Here is a 27,578-nt window from a genome sequence, read left to right on the forward strand (position 1 = left end):
TACATGCAACGCACTGACGGCCTGGTCATCCCTTATCTTCGATACCTTATCTTCGCCTAATAGTGAAATCCTCAATAGCGCCTTTTAGAAAAACCGCACGAGAACATGATTTTCTTAGAAAAAAACTCTCATTTTAATTATTTTGTAAAAAAGATTGGAGACCAGTCTTCTTCGTCGGTGACCAACCTCATCAACATTGGTGCCACTTATTTACTTATTTAGTATACTAACACTTACTACAATAAATTCATAACTGCATCATTTATTCTAATAGCATAACTAATTATAGGTGGTACCGCATACAAAAGGAGAAAGAAAAAAACAAGAAAAGAGTTTACAAAAATGCTAACCTAGAAATCAGAAGCCTGTCTAAAATGATAGTCAAAAATCTATCTCATTTACTATTCAGTTATTATATAACTAATTATGGAAGTTGGTTCAGTTATTATATAACTAATTATAACTAGTTATGATAGTTGTCACTATATGGTATTGCGTTGGATTTGCGTTGGATGTACCTCCGACTACCCCAATTGGCATACAGTCGAGCTTATGTTTTTTTTTTTTTTTTGTTTTTATGAAATCGCGTATCATAGAGTCCTCTCGAAAGGTTCACCTTCCTCCACGTCTGTAACAATAGGTTTTATACATTTCTGGAACGCGGGAGTTTTGAGGGTACAACGAGAACTTTTAATGGGCCCACGGGGCACACAATTTTGTGCATTTTGGAGATGGTCCAACAATTCTGAGCGACAGTCGTTGACACGCGGTACAAATCTACTTCTTTTTCAACTTACTTCTACATCAGCTTTGCTAAGTACACCTACACTTTCTGCGCGAGCTCGCTCCTCCTTAGGCCTCGTCAATGCCTTCGGCAAGTCTGGGGCCAAGAGCAAACCCATCAAAGGTAAAAAAAAAGAGTAAATATCGTCGTATCCTGACTGGAAAGGCAATATTACGTCAAAACATCGTAAAATAGCATTCTATATTAATAATTTATTTAGTTACATTTCACGACATAATAGTGCAGAAGTGCCAATGCGCTGTGAAACTTTCATAATAGACATACGTACAAATCAAATTACGTTGGACGGAAAAGGTTAATAATGAAGAAGTGCTAGCAAGAGTAAAAGAAGGAAGAAAAATATTGAGAGTTATTGAGGACAGAAGAGGAGATGATTGGACACTTAATAAGACACGACGAATTTGTTTAAAAAAATCATAGAAGGGAAGATAGAAGGAAATAGAGGATGGGAAGACCAAGAAGAGCTTATATGGAACAAATTAAAGAGAAGGTTCGTCAAGTCTTATGAGGAAGTTAAAAGAACTGGCCCTTGATAGACAAGAATGGAGAATGCTACACCGAAAAGAGCGTGGCTCTTAAATTGATGATGAAACATTTCATTTAATGAAATGTTTGATGGTTTTTAGTTTCATACTTTTGCGACGGAAAATTCTACTTGATATCAACTCAGAATCATGGTCTTAATCATTCCTCAAAGTTTTCTTTACTATGTTACTGACATCCTGTATAGAGCCTGGGACCTTGCAGCTTCGTAGGCTGTACTTCATACCTACGAGTACCATGACACATGGCCCCATACATAACCAATGTTTCAACGGACCCCGGTTGTGGCTGTGATTTATATGACTAGTGTTCTACAGTACAGTGTTTTTCAGTCGGAATAAAAAATAGTTTTTATGTGATGACGGCTTTATGTTCCGTGTGGAAGAACGCGTCGTTTGCTGAGGTAGCCAGGTTCGAGCCCCATCGTGATATTTGCGTTTTTTTTTTTGGAATCTAAGGGTCATGCTGAGGTCAAATTCGAAACCCATTTTGATACTTGTGATGAAACCCCTAAGGATCATCAGTCTATCTGGCGGCTCCACTATGGTTGCGCCGCCAACAAAATGTTTGTCGACACTTAGTCAATACTAAATCAGTCTTCTTTCTTATCGTGTAGGTTGTGAGGTGGAATATCAGTCTCATCGACCCTGGTGTCAGGGTTATTATTGAGCCGCGAAAGGCCCCTGACATGGCTAATGTAACGACTACTCACTGACATCAGTCCACAGTGAATTACCAACGTCATCAACACTGGTGTCAGGGCTATTATTGAACCGCCAAAGGCCCCTGACATGGCTCATATAACGACTACTTACTTACATCAGTAAGTAATAACCGGGATCAACGGCTTAACGAGCCTTCCGACAATCAGGTGATTTTATTTATTTATTCTCAAATACATACCCATTATAGACACAAATCGATCATGTATGCAATTTTACTTACTTACTAAAATAGTTTAGACTATAATGAATTCCGCCAACGAACATACATACAATATGCCGAGTTAATTATTCAGAAAAGTTCGTTCCCTAACTTGACCCAACCGACAATTGAACTTTGGACATCGAATATCTCTTTTATTCTCATAACGACAGATTCTCATAACGCCATATTCCATTACCAAAAAAAGGTATTCGAGTTATAGGCTGAATTTTATCTGGAATACTATCAGTGTTTCCAGTTATGGAGATCCATGCGTCAAAAGTAAGCTCAATACTTTATAAAAAGTAAAAAATGTCAATACGTAGTTAGGGGCTTAAACCCAGCAGTGGGATTATACAGGCTGATTGGATGGATGCATGGATAGCCCGAATGCAAAAGTTGTGTCGAATCGATATTCCATTGAAGCTAGAGAATTGATGAGAATGCGAACAAAACGAATTGTTCGCTAGCTTTACACATTGATTAATGTATGATGCGTTATCTAACGAGATAATCTTATTTTATTTTAAATTATAGCTGTCATTTACTTTTCCGCCGAAAAGGAATGGAACGGATTTTTATAGAAGCGATTGCCTGTCTGACCCAACCCGCCAAGGGAAAACTAGCCCAATGCATACATATTAGCGAACCGCATTTTTTTTATAAATAAGTAGGTACACAGAATAGAATAGTGAACTAAATAATGAATTTAAACCTTATCTCTAAAAAGGGACGTCAGCTCAGCACGATATTGTGACACATTTCTCGGGAATGTGTGTTTTCTCACGATGTCTTCACCGCTGTACGTGTATCATTTATGATCCAAACATGAATTCGAAAATCATTGGTTTGAGCCCGTGTTGGGATTCAAAACTGCCAACCTCACAATGAGAGTCACAAAGAGTTATTTGTTTAAAGACATTTCCAGAAATGAAACGGATTTCAAACCGCATATAAGCTGAGATATGCCGTTCCTGCGAATGTTCCCGTTGTAAAAACTCTTTAATATTCAAATCAAATCAAATCAAATTCTTTATTCAGGCAACTAGGCCCACACATTGCATTACATTACATTAAATAAAATATAATAAAAATAAAATAAATTAACATAAAATGGTTAGTAACTCGAACTTTCACCAATGTTCAATTTTTCATTATCATATTAAGGACATTGGCCGCTTTTCTTTTTCAAATTGTTATTTCTTGTACTCTGGTCCTATCAGCATAAAGGTCATCAGCTGACAAGGCCGACCTGGAAATCTTCAAATAGACTCCGAATACAGGTTGGCCGAAGTAAAGATAACCTGTCCAGGTGGGGTTTTCTCAACGGATCGGACCTGTGCTGCGTGTGTGGTGTTACGGCACAGACTATGGCTCATCTAACATCTTGCCCCGCGTGCCCTGATACCTGTACGCGAGAGGAGCTGATGAATGCCACCGAGTGGCAAAATACTGGGCTGAAAAAATCTGAATGCCATCGAAACGATAAGAAGAATCCTAAAGGTTAGATAATAAAGCTCTTCATACACAACTTTTACGCCCTTTTTACTGGTGCATATCATTGCATATAAGCCTATCATTTATCATATCAAATCCAGTATGTTCCATATTCTTGTAGCACAGATTTTTCTATATAAATCATGGTCATAGATTTAGAACCGGCGTTGGTAGTGAGAGCTAGTTTTATCGCTTCGTCGACGATAAACTGCACACGTCACGAGCAAGCCCGCAGGCCGGCGCTAAACCAGCTAACGATAGGGTCTTTTCAATAGTGATAATTTTCACTGGGATTTTGTTAGAACTCGTCTGCTGAACTGGTAGTGAAGAGAAATGAGTAGTTAAAAACGCCCCATTGAAGCAATGGGCTACTTGGAAATTAAGTCAATTGCTTTTAGGAAACATAACATACATAACATAAACTGCCTATATACGTCCCAGTGCTGGGCACAGGCCTCCCCTCAATCAACCGGAGGGGGCATGGAGCATACTCCACCACGCTGCTCCAATGCGGGTTGGTGGAGGTGTTTTACGGCTAATAGCCGGGACCAACGGCTTAACGTGCCCTCCGAAGCACGGAATCATCTTACTTTTTCGGACAATCAGGTGATTCAAGCCTGAAAAGTCCTTACCAAACAAAGGACAGTCTCACAAAGTGATTTCGACAATGTCCCCATCGGGAATCGAACCCGGAACTCCAGATCGTGAGCCTGACATCACCACTAGACCACGGAGGCTGTTTAGGAAACACCAAAACGAAAATTTTCTCCTATTGACAGTAGAGCTGGCATTGTTATCTGGTTTACAGGAGTATAACTTAAAACAAAATAAGGAGGTGTCTGCAGGAATCGGGGCCAATGTACCACTTATAAATTACAGTGGTTTAGTGCTTACTATCAAGAAAGTAAAGTCTAAAACTTGAAGTATGTTTATATACCTTCCTAGCTAAGTTATCTGGCTAGATAACGACCATAGCCGAAGAGTTGTCTGGCAGTAACATTTTCCATCGTACATTCTTACGACAACAAAGAGTACGGTATGATGTATTGGGAGCCAAGTGGCTTTCGAAGTCGCCCGCGCGTATTTTAATGCCCGCCGTGCTTACCAGAGAAGGATTTAGGCGATATGTGGCCCCTTCAGTTACATTATTATAAATTAGCTACTATGTACCATGTTTTTTTTTTAACAAACTCACGATTGTAATTCAATCATTTACCTGATTGGCTGAAAGTAAGATGATCCATGCTTGGGAAGGTACGTTGAGCCGTTGGTCCCGGTCACAACTTACCGATATAAGTGTAAAGTGCCATGTCAGGGGCCATTGGCGGCTCAATAATAACCCCGACACCAGGGTTGATGAGGTTGGTAATTCATCTCACAACCCACACGATAGAAGAAAAATCATTTACCTGTTGACTCAGCCACATACCTAATCATAAGATGAACTTACCTTAAACTCACCGAGCTTGCTGTGACCAACGTGATAGGAGCAGTATCGCCATCTATAATGGTCGAGCCAACTGTGTTAGTGAAAATTGCACTTACGATAAATTAACAATATATATAATAATCATTCTCCGTTCGTTCGTCGTTCCGATAACTAGTTTGCTAGCCCTATTATATAGTGTCGTAGATCTACCCTCATAATGCAAAAGTGTAATGTGTGTAACAAAAATATCACCAAAAGAAGCCCTGGATTAGTATGCTGCCGCTGTGAGGTCGCTGTTCATGCTAGCCCCGCATGTGCTGGGTTAACTAACAAACAGTTGACTGCTCTTCGCGCTGCGGATACCCTGGAATGGGTATGCATGGACTGCCACCAAGCGTCGCCCAGGAAATCATTCATGATACCACCGGAGGAAGACGATGAGGAGGTAGAAGTACAGAGCGAAACATTTGGACCAGCAATCGACATCAAGAAACTGCTGATGGAAATTAATAAAGAAGTAAACAAAATCGTTACAAAAGAACTCCAGTCAATCCTAAAAACAGTTCAATATTGTAGTGACAAGATTGATGAATTCAACATCTGTGTAGACGGTACAATTCAAAAAATAAAAGATTTAGAAAACAAACAAAAAGCTTTAAAAAACCAGAATATCAATCTCGAAACTAGAAATGCAGCTCTTGAACAACGCATCCAAATGATGGAACAGGAAAAATTGGCAAAATGTATTGAAATAGCCGAAATACCGTATGCTGAAAATGAAAACTTATACGAAATAACCAAAACGGTAGGAAGATTGATCAAGGCAAACCAAGAAGATATAAAAACGGTTAAGCGCTTGCCCGCGAAGAAAGGGAAAATTGGTGCATTACAAGTGAAGTTTAAGGATGTAACAACGAAATCTAGCTGGATATCTAAAGCACGAAATACTGAAATTACTGTATCCAATATACTACCCATGTCAGAAGGTACAATAGAGCCAGGTCTAATCTATGTTCGTGAAGCACTGACACCCATTAATAAATACCTATTAGGTAAGGCAAAACATGAATTAAAAGGAGTATACAAATACGTCTGGTGCAAGGATGGAAAAGTACTGGCTCGAAAATCAGAGAAGGAGAAGGTAATTCACATAAGAAGCGACGCTGACATAGAATTTCTACGCGCCTAACTGTTATAAAGTGGCTTAGTCATGTACCTACCGATACTAACTCATAAAAAAAAAAAAAAAAAAAAATGGCAAATTTACAAGATAATATAATAGAAATCTACGATTGTATAAACTTAAATCAATATCAAAAATGTTTGGCCTCGGATAGCTGTCTGTTAGCTATACATATTAATATAAGATCGATGGTTAAAAACTTCACAACATTAGAACACATAATGTACAATCTCGAACATAAAGATGTAGATATCATTGTGCTTACGGAGGTAAACATAACAGATATGATAAGTTCTTTATATAACATTGACGGATATTCTATGTACCCACAACTGAGAAAAAAACAAAAAGGAGGGGGCATTATAATCTATATCTCAAATAAACACCAATTTAACGTAATTAAAACAAACACTATTCACTTTGAATGCATAGTGGGAACAATAACCACCATTTCTAACTACTCTGTAATTGTATGTGCTATGTATAAACCTCCTATAAAGAACAAACACGCATTTACTCAAGAATTAGATCGTTTACTCACAACACTACCACACAATATCGACGTAATATGCATAGGCGACATCAATATTGACCTTAAAACTGAAAGCCCGACTCGGCAGGCATACCTAAACATAATGCACGGACGGGGTTTAGTGTGCGGGATCTCAGACTATACACGGATTGAAACACTAAAATTAAAAAGTGGCATCAAAATCACTAAAAGCTGCATCGATCATATTTTTGTGAGATCCAGGTTACATGATGTTCGCACAGCCGCTTTATGTACAGTACTGGCGGACCATAGAATGACTGCAGTTGCTTTGAGTGGGATGCCCCAAAAACAGGATGTTCCAAAATATGAACGACGAATAAACTCCGATAAACTAAAACAAGAACTTAGTAATATCAACTGGACACAGACCAAAGAAATGAAATGCCCAAATGAAATATATAAATTCATTAAAAATAACCTGTTAATGTGTTATAATAAATCTGAATATGTACATAAAGTAAGCAACTCAAACAGAAATCAATACCCATGGATAAATAAAAAAGCTATAACCGCATGCGAGTATACGGATGAACTATACCTAAAATGGAAAAAAGACACTAATAACATGATATTAAGAGTAGAATATAAAAAACAGAGAAACAAAAAACACAAAATATTAGAACAACAGCGGAATACATACTATAAAAAAGAAATTAATAAATACAAAAATGATCCCAAAAAGCTTTGGCAAATTCTTAATAAAATATCAGGTAAAATTATAAACTCCATAGACAAAATCGTATTGAAAGCCTTTCAGACTAGTACTTTCTGCGAGAAAAATATAGCAGACAAGTTTGCTAAGGAATTTCAAGAAAATGTCAAAAATATAGTGCCAAACTGCAGTTCAAAACTTATTGATGAATATAGTTACAGAAAACCCACCGATAAATCTATATTTTGCAAAAAAGCCCATAGTAAACAAGTATGTAAAATAATAAATGAGTTAAAAACTAATAAAGCACCGGGTATAGATGGCATAAGAGCACTAGATCTTAAAGTAATAGCACAAAATATAACTACAGAAATAACCGATCTTATCAATACAAGTTTAAAGACAGGCATTTATCCTGATGAACTTAAGGTTGGCTTAGTACGGCCAATATTCAAAGGAGGCAATCAAAAAGATTGTAGTAAATACCGCCCCATTACTATGCTCCCTGTGATAGATAAGATAGCGGAAAAATACGTCAGCAACCTAATACATGAATTTTATTGTGACCATCAAATCTTGTCACCTGCCCAATACGGTTTTCAGCCAAAAAAAAGTACTTCCATGCTTCTTTCACGGTTTGCCGATGATATCAATACATTTCTCGACGAAAAAAAGCATATACTGATGGTATTCATCGACTACAGCAAAGCTTTTGACACCCTGCGACATGATACTCTTATTCAAAAATTAGATGACAGTGGTATACGAGGCCAATTGCAAGAATGGTGCAAAAGTTATTTGAATAATAGGTCTTTTAAAGTAAAGATAGGCACGGCATATAGCGAGCAGACAAATATTACTGAAGGTACGGCTCAAGGGTCTGTTTTAGGGCCCTTACACTACCTGGCGTATGTAAATGATATTACCAATGTAGTACAACACTGCGAAATATATCAATATGCGGACGATACTTGCCTAATATCAGCTGATAGAAATCTACAAATAGCAGGAAAAAGACTGCAAGGTGATTTTGATAGAGTATGCCAGTGGTCTCATGATGCTGGGCTTGTTCTTAACGCAGAAAAAACTAAAGTGCTACATGTCCACTCCAGCCACAATAGATCTGTATGTAGGGCACAGATAGTCGCGCACACACATAATTGCTTTCACAGAAGCGATTATAATAAGGGCATCTGCAAATGTGAATCGCTGCAGCAAGTACGTGAGCACACGTATTTGGGCCTTACAATTGATGATAGGTTTAATTGGAGTGTACATATTAGTAAAATATGTGACAAATTACGAGCGGTAATGGCAAAATTTTACATAATTAAAAACAGAGTACCCCATACAATACTGCTAACTATGTACAAAGCTCTGGTGGAGAGTATTATATCGTATGGCATAACCACATATGGGCGCACATTTAAAACATATCTTAATAAAATATATAGAATACAATTACGATTACTAAAACTAATATTACCTATAAATATAAAACACAAAATAAAAACTGATGAAGAAATATTCTATTATTGCAGAATATTGCCAGTACATCTTAAATTTAAATGTAATACATTAATTGAACAATTTTTTAGAAAAGACATACAAATTCCCATTGCACATACAAAGGTCACAAGGCAGGTGTCGAATAAAATGTTATCAAAACCGCGTTTTAATAACTATTATGGAAAACGGACGTCGAAGTACATAATACCAGATATTATCAACAAAATACCCATAGAAACTAAAAATAAAATAAATGGTAATAATATACAAGCTATAGTAAAAACCTATTATTTGGAACAAATAAAATAATATCATATTAAATAGTATAATATACTACTTTTGAAAGTAAAAAAATTAATAAAAATAATTCAAAGTTAAAAGTAGCATCCTGTAGTCACCAAACGGGTTTCACTCATTACGCACACTATCGTAACATTGAATGATACCTATCCTAGCATTCTTTTGTCGAACGATCATTACGATGAACATAGCAACTTGTTATTCTTTATGTGAGGTTAGTTTGATATAGGTTTTATTATCATCTTTAGATAATAAAACTTACTGATATTTGTGAGACGAACGAACTGAGGAGACTAGTACCGAGACAAACCGTATTGTGGTTTAACGGTATCAGTGGTTTACCTAATTATGTAATACATGATATAAATAAATTAAAAAAAAAAAAAAAAAAAAAAAAAAACAACTCGTGTAAGTCGGGTACCGGGGTTCGAACCGGCGGCCCTCCTTGTTTAACGAACATCACCAGCCTATTAACATCCCCACTGCTGGGGCCTTTCCTATGGATGGATAGGGAGAACGGGCCTTAAACCACCACGCGGGCCCAGTGCGGATTGGTGGTTATTAACGACTGCTAACGCAGCCGGGACCAACGGCTTAACGTGCCTTCCGTAGCACGGAGGAGCTCGAGATGAAAACTTTTTTTTGTGGTCACCCATCCTATGACCGGCCTTTGCGAAAGTTGCTTAACTTCAACAATCGCCAACCGGGCGCGTTCACTGCTGCGCCACCGAGCTCCTCAATTTTGCATTGTTTAAAGATAAAAAAAGATAAAGATTTTTATCACTACATAGTATAAAACAAAGTCGCTTTTTCTGTCCCTATATCCCTATGTACGCTTGAATCTTTAAAACAACGCAACGGATTTCGATGCGTTTTTTTAATAGATAGAGTGATTCAAGAGGAAGGTTTATATGTATAATATAATAACATCCGGAGAAATACTGTTATTATTGAGATTTTTAATGTGATGTAGTAAATAATTTTAATTTTTTTCTTCAGGCACCCGAGCGAAGCCGGGGCGGGTCGCTAGTTGTGTATAAATTTAGGTACAGTTATAAATAATAGTCGCATTTTTAGTTGCAAATTACGTCTCACACACACGTAATGTTACATCTTACGTCTCTTTTGAGAAGCAAGCCAAAACCTTTTTTTTTAAAAACCTTTTTTTTACCTAAATAAACTTTTTTATTATTTATTTTTTTAAGCCAGTGCACCACAGGATCACAGTGATTCGTTTGTTTTTTTTCTAGGGCCACAAACGCCCTAAGTCTGTGCCTGCAATCGGGAAAGGGTGATTAATCATTTCGGGTGGACCCAGTAAAATAAAGCGGAGTCCTGACCTCTGTCACCACTGCCGACCTCTCCGGAGCAATTTATGTAAGTATACATTTCTTTGTTCATGCAGACAAGCAGATCTTTTATAGAAGGGTTATAATCTATCTATAGGTATGCTAGACAGGGAGCGACAGTGTATCGCCTTTGCGCATTGAATAATTGACATAACATAAATTCACAACTATGATATATTATCACATTGGGGTAGTTAGAGGTACATTCATCGCAAGATGAACTAAATATCCACGCGTCACCGCGTATTCTGTTAGACCAACGTGAAAGGTGGTGAGCCGTATCGTCGTCTATAATAGGATCGACCGGCGAATGTAAGCCGAATACAAATATGTATATAGGCCCGAGATATAATATATGTTTTTGTAAACTAAGTACTTTATTTTATAAGTAAATATTATTATGTATTCATTTAAGTTGTATTTGTGGGAGACACGGCTTCCGTGCCTCACTTAGCAGGGTCCACAGAATACCAGCGTCGTGGCTCGCGCCGCGGCTTATGCTGAGTGAGGCCCTTTTATAAAGGACACCACCACCATCGTTGACCAGTCCATACACACAATTATTTTGTATTTCTCGTGTATGTTGTCTTTTAATTATTTTTTTTATTATTATTTGTTTGATTGTAAGTTATATGTTACTCCGTGTTTTATATTATATATTTGTTATTTATTTTATATTTGTTACTCTGGTGTCCCTTTATAATAAACGTTTCTTTCTTTCTTTCAGATATGGAAACGACATACAAATAATAATTGAAAAATTTGTACATTTTTGATGATTCCGTGCTTAATGTGATAGGTGGTGAGGTGGGCCGTATCGACCACGGAATAGAAGAAAGGGGATAGAAAGGCCCTAACGCGCATTTTGTATGAGAACCGCTGACGCCGGTTCAACCCCAACTCTCTTTTACTACTAGTCTTGCAAACATATAACTACGACAGCTTCTCAAATTCCACAGCCACTTACCGGCAATGTATATTTTATATGATAGGCTGTAATTTTATCATTACTTTTCATAAGATACTGTATACAAAAGTATTTTTTTGATAAATAGCCGATCAAACTAAGATTTTTAGCATTCCTGTGATAAGAAGGAATCTCGTTGTATGATATTTGATTCTTTGCCCTGTAGGTTATAACACACAAGACGACCTTTGAATATACTATCGCGGAGGTCCGAGGATCGTTAATTTTGCGGGCGAGTATAGATAGATAGATAAATCATATATTTGGTCTACAGTCACACATGCATACAATACAAATCAACAACAATACACACCACATACAAAATGTTTGACACACGCCAGGTATGTATGTGTGCTGCAGCAGCGCAAAACGGTCATAGCTCAGCGCAAGTTGTTGCCCTTTCGAGCAAATCGCTGATTTTCAGCTACAACCTGGATAGAGGAAACCGCGGATACGGTAACCGAACTAATTGACGATGTTTACAAATAATAAATATATATATAAAATATAATAAAATAAGTATAGTGCAAAGTTGAAGCATGAACTATTTGCTTTTTCTCGCTCACTTGGCCCTTCCAATCTGCTTCTTCTATTTCGTGGTATCAGTGGCTGGGCTCGTCCATATAGTTCCGGCCAAGTAGTTAATACCATCTGCGGCAAATCTACAATAAGTCACGTCAAAACAAGTCCTTACAAAACATATATATAGCTGGCTTCTTTACCATAAATTTTATAGCGTTAAAGAATTTTTATCCCAAAAATATTGAATTGGAAAAATGTGGTGTAAATTATATAAATGATAATTATTGGAAATGTTTCTGTAACAATATTTGCATGCTATTGTTGATAGCTGATAAGGAGAGACTTTTATGAGCATCTATCTATTAATGTACCCTTTTCAAAAGCAAATAAAGAGTATTTCTATTTCTATTTCTTATAGTTTTAAGGAAGTCCTCAGGTATTGCAGGTCCCGCTAAGTGCTAGAAGTCTCGTAAGAATTGAAATGCCTTTCGGTTCCCCAACTGCTCGTGCATGAGTAACTTTTTCACTCTTTAGCTCATCCTTCAGACGTCGGTGACACTATCTATAATGATCTAGCCTACTACATCTGTAAAAACTGCACAAAAGATAAAATAATAACTATTTCGCTATTTATGTCTTCTTCTATCTTCTATCGTGTGGGTTGTGAGGTCAATTACCAACCTCATCAACCCTGGTGTCAGGGTTATTATTGAGCCGCCATAGGCCCCTGACATGACTGATGTAACGACTACGTACTTACATCAGTAAGTAGAAACCGGGACCAACTGCTTTACGTGCCTTCCGAAGCACGGATCATCTTGCTTTTGGACAATCCGGTGATTAGCGTCCAACATCCTACTAGGGATAACAAAGTGATTTTTGTGATTTGTCCCAGCCGGGATTCGAAGGGACCTCCGGATCGTGAGTACAACGCTCAGCCACTGGACCATGGAGGCCGTTTTTTTGTAATGTGTCTTAAAATGATCAAAGACGTTCGTCCTACCGTAACTCTCCTTTATTTTCCTATCGAATAGTTTCCCCAAACTAACGGGTTTATCGGTGATGAATATTCGCTTTAACACTTCAATCAATTAAGTACAGAACCTTCCAGATGTTGGTTCCCGCATTATTTACGCTGAACCCTTATTTAAACTTAATTTGGACCCAATTTTCGGCAAAATATGTTAATTCGCCCGAAATTGAAGGGACACTAAGCCGAAAAGGGCGCGCTTCCACTAAACGTGGTCGGCAGTAGGTAACATAAATAAAGGATCTATAAAGCTTTTTGTCTTTTCTGTTTTAGTATATTGCAGGGTTTACTATAAATAACATTGTAAATGTAATATATTTAACAATGAAGGCACGATTTAAATGTAAGTACTTATATCAAGCGACAATCGAACGTAGTTTACTTAACATATGGAGTTGTAAAGTTTACAATTAACAAAAGATTAGGGTTTAAAGAAAGAAAGAAACATTTATTATTTTCGGACACCACAGACACAGACAGATAGGTAGGTACATTACATTTAGCACAGGATACAAACCACTCGGATAATAATAATAAAAAAAAAATAAAAAAAAATACCCCGACCAGAAAGAAAGTACGCTAACAGCAGACCAGCTCAGTGGTTCCAGAAGACATTTGTGTTTCAAATGTCAGATTCCACATACGCTTGCAAGCAAACTGAGCGTGTAACATTCCTATCACACCTAACAAACGACCTGATGACATTGAAGACCTGAACCGATTTCCACCAAACATAGCTAAGAACACCATCGACTGATATACCTTTCAAACAAAAAAAAAAAACCGCATTAAAATCGGATTATCCGTTTGGGAGCTACGATGCCACAGACAGACACATACACATTTACACACACACAGACACGTCAAACTTATAACACCCCGTCGTTTTTGCGTCGGCGGTTAAAAAAGAACACTAAGAGGGACAGAGTTTCATGTCTCCGCTATAATTGGTAGTGAGGAGCTATATAGAGTATATAATCGTCATCGTGTGAAAGAGTAGAAACTAAAACTGGGTTCTCACCGCGTTGCCATACTGAAGCCAAATATGAAAAAATAAAATCGTATGGTATTGACATAAGTTGTTATAAAGTCGCCATATAGTGAAAGAGCCTTTTTAACAAAATCTTATAATATACAAGCTAGTTCCAATCAAAGTCACAAAATGATTACTCAATTTTAAACTTAATGTTAGAGGTTTCTTTGAAGAAAATCATATCGGAATGATGATGATGTTAATCCCATACATTTTTGTATTTGATTAAGAAATTGTCGATTGTCATAACTGTTTACAACTTGGCAAGAAATTGAGCTTCATAACAGCTTCGACTGTGCTCCGGTCTAACCCCAAGGAAGCTTTAATATTTATTTAGGCCGGAACAATTAATCAGAGAGCTTAGGTCTGTTGTTTAAATATAAACACTATTTGTTTGCCCCAACTCCATCTGAGACTGCGATTTGCTCGTCTTTATTCCGCTTGGCTTCTACTATTGTCGTTGTTAAGTGGAAAAGTGAATTTTGCTTCTGCTTTTGTTCGAAATATAAAAATGAATTCTTTTCTGCTAGACTACGAGTGAGGATAAACCATAGAATGCGTTGAGTTGCTTAATATCCCGATATTACTTAGTGCGTTATTTACGACGTCGCGTCGATCTGTAAGTCTGTAAGCACTAGGGAATGGAATCCCGACTCGAGAACGCAAATTCGAGATCCCGCGGGATTAGAAATTTTCATGATCTCGTCTAGTTCATAAAAAAATGTAAGGTTAGGATGGCTGAAAAGGATGAAAACTGCTTGTTTGTGATAGTGAGGTTAATTAAAACAAAATATTTTTTGAAAGAAAACAAAAACCTATATTCTTCAAAATTATGAACTAAAAAATTTAGTTTTCTTCGAAAATCAGCATAATCAAAACAAAAATTATAACTCAGGGAGATTTACCCAATCCTGTAAATCTCGAACGGGAACTCGTCATATCATGCATTTCGGGATCAATCCCGGAAAAAAATGACGAAATCTCGCGGGATTCCGATCTCGCTAGGGAATGCAATCCTGATCTCGCGTCTCAATAATAATAAATAAATAATAAGTAACACAGAATAACTGCGGTGTTAATTTATCAAAATTCAGCAAAACGTGAGTTTGACACGAAGACCTTGTAATTATCAGCAGCAGTAATTAATATAAATTAATTACTCGCTTTAAGTTGTCGAAAGGAAACAATTAAAGACTTTTGACATGTCGTCTCTTGTATTGTGATTTATGTTACGAATATTAAACAAAGTTAATTAAGACACAAAATTTATTTATTTTGTTTAATTTTGACACATAATAATTAAGAGTGTGTTTGATATGATACAAATATTACTAGGGCCCTGTGTTTCAGCTGCTTGTTTCTCAAATCAATGAGTTAAGTGCAATTTTCTTTAAAACTGTCGGCTGAACCTTTATAGATGGCGATACGGCTCATCACAGTTGGTCTAACAGAAAGCTCGATGACGTGTGGGTACTTCGATCATCTTGCGATGATGTCTTACGTTATTCAAGAAAATTAGGTACTACAAAAAGTGTTTTATCACAAAGGGAGTTACAAAGTTTTCCCTATAAGACAATGCTGTAGCAATGGGCACAGTTGTAATTCATCATAAGCCAACTTGCAGTCACTTTTAATACGAAGTCTTAAGGTGGAAATGATGAACCGTTTGGTGCCTGGTGATCAGCCCGTATCACCCAGAACAGAATTTCAACAACTAATCATTGTTCGTAAAAAGAAATCGTTATGAATTTTCGGTTATGAAAATATCGGTTACAATGTCAGTGACTAAAATAAATTGCTTAGTCAAATGCAAATATTTATCAGAGCCATAGCAAATCACAATTTATTAATTAAGCTGACTCTATATAAACTCTGCTTTAAATGGAAAATACACAAAAAAATATTCATCAAACTGATGAGTTTTGTAAAAAGCGATTACCATCTGACTGACTCTCCCATTGTGGAAAACCACGGGGGTTAGCCAAGTCGCAAATGATTTAGAAAAGCGACAGTTTTTATTTGACGTGACTTATTGTAGATTTGCCGCAAATGGTATTAACTACTTGACCGGACAATTGGGGTGCGCTGAAGGCTCTTACCTGGTAACGAAAAGGGACAGTGACAGTGATGTACATATGGGATTGATATAGGGTGACATGTCACATCTCACAATGATGTATGGGATTGATATAAGATGACATGTTACATTCCACAATTATGTATGGGATTTATGTAAAGTGACATGTTACATTCTACAATTATTATGTATGGGATTGATGTAAGGTGAAATGTTACATCCCACAATAATGTATGGGATTGATGTAAGGTGAAATGTTACATCCCACAATAATGTATGGGATTGATATAAGGTGACATGTCACATCCTATAATTTTTTATCACTGCCACCGTTGTTTTTCGTAATCGTTTGTAACTTGGCTAAGATTACGAAAAGCGACGTTTTTTTTATAAATCGTTTGCAGTTGGCTGAGATCCTAGGTAGGCTACCACTAAAAAAAAACGGCTCACGTTCGATAGGTCTCCCATAATACCAGCGCCGCGGCCCGTGCTAAGCACGTGTCACGGCATTATGCTGAGGGAGATCCTTTTTTTATTTTGGGCGCCTCCATTGTGTATGTATATTTAATGTCTGTATTATTTGTCTTCTTGTCTTTGTGTTTTTTTTTTTTGTTCTATTTTTTTTTATCTCCTGTAATGTAAGTTTGTAAATGTGGCGTCCAATATGGAAATAAATATTTTCTTTCTTTCTTTCTAAAATATTTCCCCGTGGAACATCAAGCCCAAAGTTTATATTCATTTAAAGCAATTCGTTACTCACACGACTTGTAAAACTCAGAATCAGCTTTTCCGTTGTTTTAATAAACCCAACTCTGCATGTTCCGGACGGCCATTTAAATGCTAATTATTTGCAGACAAGTCAAATTTGAAAGTGCGAATTTGAAAACGTTCGCTGTGGTACCATAAGTCTGAATAATGACTTATTGTGCAAACATTCGTAATTGCGGTCGAGTTAAGAACGGGGTCGTTTTAGCATTCTGCTTTAAATTGGTTTGTTTCGTTCCTATATAGGTCTGTATAGTTATTGCATAGGTGAAATGGAGGTTATAGGGTTATTTATGGTATACACTTCCTTTACATAAATATGTTGTAAAAAAGTTATTTGAACAGGTATTTTTTGATACAGTCACGTTTATATAATAAGGAGTGCTTGTATATAAATATTTCACGTGTATATAAATATTTTTTTAAATAAATAAATAGATAGTGGAGCGGGAAGATATTGAAAAAAGGATTTCAAATTAAAAAAAAATAGTAGTTGCGCCATTATAGTATTTTTTAACTTGACTTATTGTAGATTTGCCGCATATGGTAATTACTTGGCTGGACAAATGGGGAGTGCTGAGGGCTCTTACCCGGGGATAGCGCCTGACACGCGCTTGGGGTGATAAGTATAGTGGAACAAACATTTATTTATTTATCTATTATGGTACATCAACAGTAGTACATACACAAACACACAATATAAAATACACATAGGAAAAGTTCCGGTATGCCTGCCAATTATAGACGCACACAACACTGATAATAAAAAGTATAAACTAAAGTTAGCTTAAAAAGAACAATAATTGAAAATAAAATTTAAAAAAGAAAAAAACATAAATCGTTTAATACAACACAACAACGTTTAAATGGTATGAAAAAATCAAACGAAAACTAAAACTATTGCAGAACATTCCAGAACTTTGTTTTCGTCTTTGATTTCTTATTAAAACACATCCCGTAAGCTTACGAATATCCCAATAGTGGTAGTCAGAGGCACATCCATCACAAGATGAACTAATTACTTACACATCACTTCTTCTTCTATCGTGTGGGTTGTGAGGTGGATTACCAACCCCATCAACTCTGGTGTCAGGGTTACTATCGAGCCGCCAAAGGGCACTGACATAATTCATGTAACGACTACTAACTTGCATCAGTAAGTAGTAACCGGGACCAACGGCTTAACGTGCCTTCCGAAGCACGAATCATCTTTTTTTCGGATAATCAGGTGATCAGCCTGTAATGTCCTAACCAAACTAGGGATCACAAAGTAATTTTTGTGATATGTCCACACCGGGATTCGTACCCGGGGCCTCCGGATCGTGAGCCCAACGCTCAACCACTGGACCACGGAGGCCGTTCTGAGCTTGCTTTATAATGCATTTTTTATAAATAAAACGACGTAAACACTACAACGGTTATTAACAATCAGGAACCGTATTGGCATTCCGTAGCCAGCACAGAAAATCCCGAAAAATTATACGAAATTACATCTGTACCATTTCATCTTTGTAGGAATTCCTTTGCCTTTTTTATGTTGACGAGGGATACTGGGGCGACATCAAAGGGCGTTATGTAACCGAATATTTTCGCCCTCCCCCATACGTTGGGAGAATCTTTAATAGGACGGGTAATGAGAATTATTTTGCTGCATCGACGATACAACCGAATAGACTCCTAATGTTTGACTTTTACGTAACTAGTTTTATTCATTTATTTATAGATATGTGTCTACATAATTGAAACGAAGCTTGAAACGTAGAAATGAAGTTTAATGATAGAAGAGACAGAATAGAAGGTTACAGATGCACAAAAGATGAAACGCGAGAGATGGGGAAAGGTATACAATACTAGAGTGAAGAATGATGAGGTAAGCTTGAAGTATTTATAGCCTTTTTACCGCGTGGTCGTTTAAGGCCCGATCTCCCTATCCATCCATAGGGACGGCCCGTGCTCCAGCAATGGGAACGTTAATGGGCTGGTGATGATGATGATGAGCCTTTTTTCAGATATAGCCTATATTTTTTCCTTTTGGTGGTTGCCTGGAAGAAATTGCTCTATTTATTTATTTATTTATAAAATAAATAAATAGAAATAAATAATCTTATTGCTCTAGAGCAATAAGGCCGCTCAAATTGTACTGTATTCATGTGTTATGTCTGATTGTTTAAATGTAGTTCTGTGCAATAAAGTATATTTGATTTGATATGGTTTGGTTTGGTTTGGTTTGATTTGATTTGATTTGATATAGAAGTCACATTTTAAAGTTTTTCATTAATCTGCGATCTACAATAACCAATCTGTGTGTCTCCGGGCAAAGGCCTCTACTGCTTTGGCAACTAGTTAAGAGATACTAATATTGCTTCAAAAACAACAATAATGCAGAGGAAATGCTTCGATGTGGCCTTTTTAACCCGCCTGGTGATCTAAAAAGGTCAGGAAGCAATTCATTTAAAAGCAAAATTGCAATTTGACATTTGCGCATACAGAAGTGCGCAATGCCGACAAATATGAAAAAGCAATATTGCTTTTACATGGGGCCTTTTGCTTTTCAAGCCGGGACGAGCATGTTAACCATAACACCACCGGATAGTCTTCCTGTCCATGCCATGACGATCGAAGAATTTCGCATAGACAGGAGGAGGACCCGGTGTTGTAATGGATAATACGCTCATCCCGGCTTGACAAGAAAAAGGCTCCATACTTAAAAGAAATTTTGCTATTATGCGAAATTATTCGATCTATGTATCGTCGTGGACAGATATAAGTAAGTAGATGAAAATATTGATTTATTTTGTTAAATTATACAACTTCAAGTAATAATCAATTATATCGATTAAAATCTCTTTCTTTATCATATTCTGTAATCGACATTTCGAATCTACCGACCCACTAGGGTCGATTAATTCTTTCAAATATTTTTGCTCTCAGACGACGCCCTGAGCCGAGGTTCGCGCCCAACGGGGCACCCTCAGGCCTGTTGTCTTAAACGTTGTACCGTATGAGAGCCTTCAGCGCTCCCCACTTGTTAGGCTAAGTAGTTAATGCCATCTGCGGCAAATCTACAATAAGTCAAGTAAAAAAAAGACATTGCGATTTTTTCGGTAAATGTATTACGAGACATATAGTTAGAAACGCAAGCGTTATGTAAGCATATGATGCTGTTTACTTGGAGTGTATTCAAAAGACTTCACAGGCCAGTAATGTGTTTGATCCAAGGCACGAAGCCAGCTACGTTGATGCAGGTTGTGACTCGGCTCTCTTCACATTTCCTATGGTCAATGGCATTCGCTACACCGACCAGCGTGTTGTTCCGAACTAGAGGACTGCCGGAGTCGCCCTGAGGATTTGAAATGATTAAGAATTACTTAATAATAAGAGGAGCACATTAGAAGAAGTTTTTAACGCTATTTCTTTTTTTGACGTGACTTCTTATTGTGTGAGTTGTGAGGTAGAATACCAACCTCATCAACCCTGGTGTCAGGGTTATGATTGAGCCCCCAAAGACCCCAGACATGGGTCATATTGTAACGATTACTCACTTACATCAGTAAATAGTAACCGGATCATCTTACTTGCGGACAATCAGATCAGATCAGCCTGTAATGTCCTAACCAAACTAGGGATCACAAAGTGTTTTTTTGTGTTATGTCCCCACCGAGATTCGAACCCGGGGTCTACGGATCGTGAGTCCAACGCTCAACCGCTGGACTACGTTGACGTGACTTATTGTGGATTTGCCGCAAATGGCGTGAAATACTTGGCTAAACAAATGAGGAGTTCTGAGGGCTCTCGCCTGGTACAAAACTAAAGATAATAGGCCTGAGAATGCCAGTTGGGCGCGGTCTGAGTGGATTAACGAGGAGTGGTGAAAGGCATATAACGAGAAAAGTTATGAGTATGAGGATGGATAAAGGGGTAGGGGACGGCCCAAGAAACTGTGAATGGATTGTGTAAAGAAAGATATGTGTGTGAAAGGTATGAGTACTGAGATGACGAGTGACAGAGATAGATGGAAGAAGAATACATGTTGTGCCGACCACACCTAGAGTGGGGTAAGGGCAGGAAGGTGATGATAGATCCGATAGTTTTAGAACCATCTCACACAGACAGATAGTTCAGATAGTTTCAGAGACATCGTAATTGCAAAAGTAAAGAATTGAATATAATTTTAAAAGCTTAAAAAACCTTGATATTAACTCAGAATCATCCCCTACAGCATGAGCAATATAATGTACCCACTTTAGGACTCTGTCGCATTAACATATTTGACATTTAGTGAGACTTACAGTTCAATTTGTTGCGTAAATGCGTGACTGATAAGTTAGATAACAAACAAAAATGTCTAGGGGTCTTTCTCGACCTAGCTAAAGCCTTCGATACCGTCTCGATACCTACGCTTGTGAACAAACTCGAGAGTATTGGATTAAGAAACTCTGCCCTACAAATTTATAAGGATTTTCTTATTGACCGGTTGCAAAGGGTTAAAATAAATGGTCTTGTCAGTTCGGATGCTAAAGTCACATTCGGGGTTCCGCAAGGAAGTGTTCTTGGTCCAAGTCTCTTTCTTATTTACATTAATGACTTATGTCAAATGTCATTTAGTAAGGGTGAATGTTTTACATACGCCGACGATACGGCTTTGATATTTTATGGGCAGACTTGGAGAGAAGCACAAAAAGCTGCCGAATCAGGCCTCGAACGGGTGTCCGACTGGCTTCACAGAAACCTACTTACCTTAAATATATTGAAATCTACATATATACAATTCCACACTGTTAAATCCCCCCCAGAAGACATAGAGCTTAGAGTCCACTCATGTGAACATAAACAACATGGTCAGTGTGCATGTCTTAAAATAAGTACATCCGATTCAGTTAGATACCTCGGCATTATTTTAGATAATCGACTTGACTGGAAACCTCACATTGTAATGACTACAGCCCGTACGCGGAAACTTATTTGGACGTTTAAAAAGCTCCGACATGTTGGAGAACTGGAACTGCTACGTACGGTGTATTTTGCCCTAGTCCAATCTATACTGGGATACTGTATAGTAGCATGGGGAGGAGCTTGTAAAACTACTTTAATACAACTAGAAAGAGCCCAAAGGTCTTTGTTAAAAACGATGACCTTCAAACCATTCAGGTATCCAACTAAATTGCTTTATGAATTTTGTGAATTGTTAACGGTTAGACAGTTATTTATTCTTAATCTAATTGTGCAAAAGCATTCAGGAACTTTATATGACCCAGAAATATGTCGTGGCAAACGTAAAATTCCAAATGTACTTCCCCTTTATTTGACTCGCACTGCCTTTGCAAGACGACAATGTGAATATCTATCGATATACTTGTACAATAAAATCAATAAAAATCTTAATATATATCCACTATCAAGAAATGAATGTAAGTCTAAATTGAAAAAATGGTTGTTATCCTTAAGTTACCACGATACTGAGGACTTGTTCGTTTGAATGTATAAAGCCGGTGCGTAATTAATTTTGAATTATAATTACTAAATAGTAATAATTACTAAAGAGTTTTGTGAGGAAAAATGATTTATATATTATGTACCTTTATATTATTATGGTTATTATATATATATTGTATTATGTTTGTGTAGGTTTACATAAAACTGTATGTAAGTATGTTTAGGTTTAAAATATGATATCGTATTAATAATTACTAGCAACATATATTACTAACCTACCCCCTATGAATGTAAGTTTAATTTAATTTAGTTTTAGATTCTGTTTTTGACTTTCTGTTTTGTATATTTAAATGGGAGAAGCCACTGACCCTTGAAATACAGGTTCTTAGCCTAGTTTAGGGGTCAGAGCCTTCAAAAAATGTATTTTCTATAAGGTCAATAAAGAATTATTATTATTATTATTATTAATTTATCAAAAAAAATAATGTGACATGGTACCAAAGTGTATACATATTAATGCTCGTGAACGTACGAGTACGTACAGGTAGCCATACAAGTACGTATGTGTGTTAGCGTCACCATAACGAATACTGAGGAGGATGATTCAGACCATGATTCTGAGTTGATATGAAGTGGAATTTCCTCTCGTAAAAAAATAGTGTTTATTTAAATTATTCTCAGTTCCATGCTTATGCGACGGAAAATTCCACTTGATATCAACTCAGAATCGTGGTCTGAATCATCCCTCAAAGTTTTCGGTACGATGTCACTAACTTTTAAAGCAACTTAACGTTCTAAAGCAGTACTCACAGAACAAGCTGCAGGTCTATTGTCTTTTCTTCTGGCACAAAAATTAACATCGTTTTTTATCATAATATTGCATTTATAGCCGTGCAATGAAACTCTTTTGACAATGTCTGATGGTTTGTTATTCTGAAACATATATAAACAGCCTATACCTATACGTCTCATTGCTGGGCACAGGCCTCCCCTCAATCAACCGGAGGAGGCAATCCTGACACACCACTTTCGCTTCCACTCTCATCAAAGACTTTAAGCATGCTCAGCGGTTTAGAGTACTTTTGAGCTGGCCTTTCCTTAAAACATAAGGTACCTATCAACATAATTATGCCATCATTATGTATAACTACGGCTTTAAAACTGTACAGGGTAATTTTTTTTTGGCCTGTATAGGATCGAATCCAATACAGACCTAAAACTTTCTTTATTCAGTAGGTAACATAGTTACACTTTGAAATTTGAATATAAACAGCCTATACCTATACGTCTCATTGCTGGGCACAGGCCTCCCCTCAATCAACCGGAGGAGGTCATATCCAAGGGGGGGTTATGGGGGTCATGACCTGGTCCCGGTTACTACTTACTGATATAAGTGAGTAATCGATACATGAGCCGTGTCAACGGCCTTTGGCGGCTCCATAATAAGTTAATAACCCTGACACTAGGGTTGCTGAGGTTGGTAATTCTCCTCACAACCCACACGATAGAAGAAGAAGGACAATTACAAAATGACAGCAGAAGTACTGGTAGTGGTTGCCTGGAAGAAATTGCTTCAGAGCAATAAGGCCGCCCATTTATGCTGTTGCTAAATGTTTTAAAAATGTTTGTATGTTTTGTTTGTGTGCAATAAAGTATATTTGATTTGATCCGATCAAAATCAAAATCGGCGTCAGCAATTATGAAACTAAAAATAATTGTTATTTAAATAAAACTAATAATTTTTATTACTATTATTTACCTCATCCCGTCCTTTGCCCATCAGTACTACATCTCCTTCTTCAAACTTTTGTTTTGAAAGTTCTATAGCTTTAACTTTTCTTGAAAATTTGATCTTTCGGGTCATACGCAATAAAGCTATATCAAATGTATTATCCTTCTTGTAATTGGGATGTATGATGATTCGATTGTATGTATATTTTTTACTATTTTGTTCTGCCTCTCCCCCTACCCAGATTGGTTGCGGATATCTATGAATACTGGAAACAGGACATGCAATATTGTTTAAAAATATCAAGTTTGTGTTCAACTACATACATGTGGGAAACGGAACGTAATCGAGTGAGAGGTGATAGAGTGAAAGAGAGGTGTGATGCGTGGGGGAGGGGATAGAAGAGGAATGGCGGCGAGCCGAGAGTGTGCGAGATTGTTTTATTTTTTATTCTAAATTTAAAATACAAAGAAGCCCGTAAGAGAGATTTTATCATTCGCCCCATTCCTCATGTCGTCGCTGACGTCTCGCTAACTGCACCTTTTGCTACTGTCAATAAGACACTAATTATTTTGGCAAAAAAATGCAGATACGTCAGTTTGCAAAGTCAGCCACGATATAACATACCATGCCTATTTTCCTTTAGGGTAGGAAGAAACCATGGAATTCCACCTACCACCGTGCAATCCTGACACACCACTTTCGCTTCCACTCTCATCAAAGACTTTAAGCATGCTCAGCGGTTTAGAGTACTTTTGAGCTGGCCTTTCCTTAAAACATAATGTACCTATCAACATAATTATGCCATCATTATGTATAACTACAGCTTTAAAACTGTACCGGGTAATTTTTTTTTGGCCTGAGTGGGATCAAATCCAATACAGACCTAAAACTTTCTTTATTCAGTAGGTAAGATAGTTACACTTTGAATCGTCAATTTTACATAACGAACGTCTCATCCGCCTAAAACTACTGCAGCTTCTCACAACCTGTATAGCCGGGGAAAAGAAGCTGCAAGAAAAACCTCGGCACAGGGCCCTAGACGTAGTTTAAAAAAGTAAAAATAAACATAAAATATTGGTATACAATATTTTTGTGTGTGTGTGTGTGTGTGTGTGTGTGTGTGTGTGTGTGTGTGTGTGTGTGTGTGTGTGTGTGTGTGTGTGTGCGTGCGTGCGTGCGTGCGTGCGTGCGTGTGTGTGTGTGTAACAATACCTTGGAATTTTATCAACGCAATGGGCAGCTGTAATTACCCACTGCTGGGATATAATAGCACCTCCACAGCCACGCAGATGCACGAAATATGGATAGTTTGTGATATTTAGTGGATCACCATAGAGAATACGTGCGCTTCTATCTGCACCTAAAACTACAATAAGAAACGTCAAAAACAACATTTTGCTGATTACTTCGTTAGCGTTACATGAAGTGAAGGTTCAAAAAATTTTCGTTAGGTGGCGCTATCCGTATCATAGTCATAGAATAAGGAGTAACATAAAGAACGCATTGTTTTAAGTTTACGCGGTTATTATCATAATTAAAGCACATAATAACGGGTTCTTACCACGTTTAAATGGGGATATGAGACTCCCGATATTTCCCGATAATTATGGATCTACCTACTCCACTCCAATATCATCAGTCATCCCGTGATCATGGCACTTGCAACAGTGTCAAAATATCGGGAGTCTCATATCCCCATTTAAACGCGGTAAGAACCCGTTATTATGTGCTTTAATTATAAAGAACGCAACTTTCCGCTCCCCACCAGCCGCCGAGCTAGGTTTACCTCACCCCCGCTCGGTCTTACTTCAGTCACACCCCGGACACTTCATACAAACAACCTCGTTTTACACAGACACTACACATTGACATAATCGTACACGCGCGTCTCCGTGTGTGACGTCTGACACCATACGATTCAAGTCTAAACTATGTTCGAGGGGGGGAGGTAAACTTAGCCCAGACGCTGGTGGGGCGCGGAGAGTTGTTCTATACGTAATATTATTCCTTATATATATGTATTGTAGTATATTTTGTGTACTTATTCGAATTATCAAATTGGACGCCGAAATTCTTTCGTCTGATACGAATAAAAGCTTTTATCTAAAAATGGACATTAGCTCAGCAAAACGTTGTGTACTTTGCGAAGAAAAACCAAAACAAACATTAATGTAACTCGATCTATTATTAGAGTCAAGATGGCGGGAACAGTGTTTAACGTGTATATCTTTTGAAAAAGAAGAATTTTATTTTTGAGAAAGGTACTTACTAGATTATAATTAAAACACATAATAACGGGTTTTTACCGCGGGAGTCTCATATCCCTGATTTAAAGAAGGTAAGAACCTGTTATTATGTGTTTTAATTATGATAATAACCGCGTAAACTTAAAACAATGTACTTACTAGATTTTTTGGTTAAGATAACAAATAGTAGTGGATTGGTAGTATTATCTAACAGTATGCAATTTCCATTTTTCCAATTGGTCCCGCCATGTTGACGCATGAATTAATATCAATGAGATATTGAAATTATATTTTCAAACAGAAAAGTATTACCTGCCTTACCAGGAAAACTGGCTTCAAACAATCTGTGTAGAAAATAATTAAACAAAGCACCAATTATTAAACTACCGATAAGTGCCGACATCTTACGCTTAGTATTGGTGTATGGGTACTAAATTAGGAATGTCTTCAACTGACATATACCTACTAAGTAATAAAGACATAATTTATTGCGTGCTAAATTTTGTTATTTACCTAGGAATGTCTGTGAGGAAAACAACTTAACACGATTAAGTAATCAATGGCGTACTTTCCAGGCATCATCATCAATTGAAGAGCCACGCTCTTGTCGGTGCAGCATTGTCCATGCTACTTTTTTAGGGAAAAATAGGGCAGTGGCTTCCCTCTTGCCTACCGCCCCGCAGTACTCTGTCTGACGCAAGTGGGATGGCGCCCAGAGTAGTCTATTACAAAGCCATACTAGGACTCCTGTCCTCCGCCTCTGTATAATAATTCTCACGCTACGTTCCCCAAAAATAATATAGATGATGATATGATGATGAGATCTATATTATATATATATATATATAATACTTATTTTCTCATTACTCGGGTACATAAATATTCAAAATTACAAAAAGTAAATAACTATTGCTTGATATTTGGATCACATGTATAGAATTATGTTACCACCTATATTGCTTCTCTTTATTGTGATCAGAATAATAATGGGTGGAAGATGTAATTGTTCCTGGATGTAATAAAAAGAGT

General features: G+C 37.2%; 1 protein-coding gene across 8 annotated transcripts; it reads right to left on the reverse strand.

Moving 5' to 3' along the window:
• Positions 1-19,910: 19,910 nt before the first annotated feature.
• Positions 19,911-27,018, reverse strand: LOC126370286 (trypsin-5-like). 8 transcript variants are annotated; one of them, XM_050015126.1, is made up of 5 exons: positions 26,862-27,018; positions 25,516-25,669; positions 24,331-24,568; positions 23,382-23,504; positions 19,911-20,478 (listed from the first exon to the last, which is right to left on the reverse strand). In XM_050015126.1, the coding sequence occupies exons 1-5, from the start codon at positions 26,950-26,952 to the stop codon at positions 20,329-20,331; spliced, it is 756 nt and encodes a 251-aa protein (XP_049871083.1). In that variant the 5' UTR covers positions 26,953-27,018; the 3' UTR covers positions 19,911-20,328. The 8 variants fall into 8 exon arrangements, with proteins under 8 accessions (XP_049871083.1, XP_049871085.1, XP_049871084.1 ...); XM_050015128.1 differs by having other exon boundaries at positions 26,871-27,014; XM_050015127.1 differs by having other exon boundaries at positions 25,516-25,663; positions 26,862-27,002.
• Positions 27,019-27,578: the final 560 nt, after the last annotated feature.

This window comes from Pectinophora gossypiella, chromosome 10 (assembly GCF_024362695.1).
Source record: "Pectinophora gossypiella chromosome 10, ilPecGoss1.1, whole genome shotgun sequence".
NCBI lineage: Eukaryota > Metazoa > Arthropoda > Insecta > Lepidoptera > Gelechiidae > Pectinophora > Pectinophora gossypiella.

Coding starts and splice junctions, on each gene's coding strand:
- LOC126370286 (XM_050015125.1), bottom strand. CDS start 26,808: ATGCGTCAACATGGCGGGACCAATTGGAAAAATGGAAATTGCATACTG. Junction 25,670..26,708: donor TATCTTAACCAAAAAATCTA/GTAAGTACATTG, acceptor TTCTTATTGTAG/TTTTAGGTGCAGATAGAAGC. Junction 23,505..24,330: donor TGGGCAAAGGACGGGATGAG/GTAAATAATAGT, acceptor TATATGTTTCAG/AATAACAAACCATCAGACAT.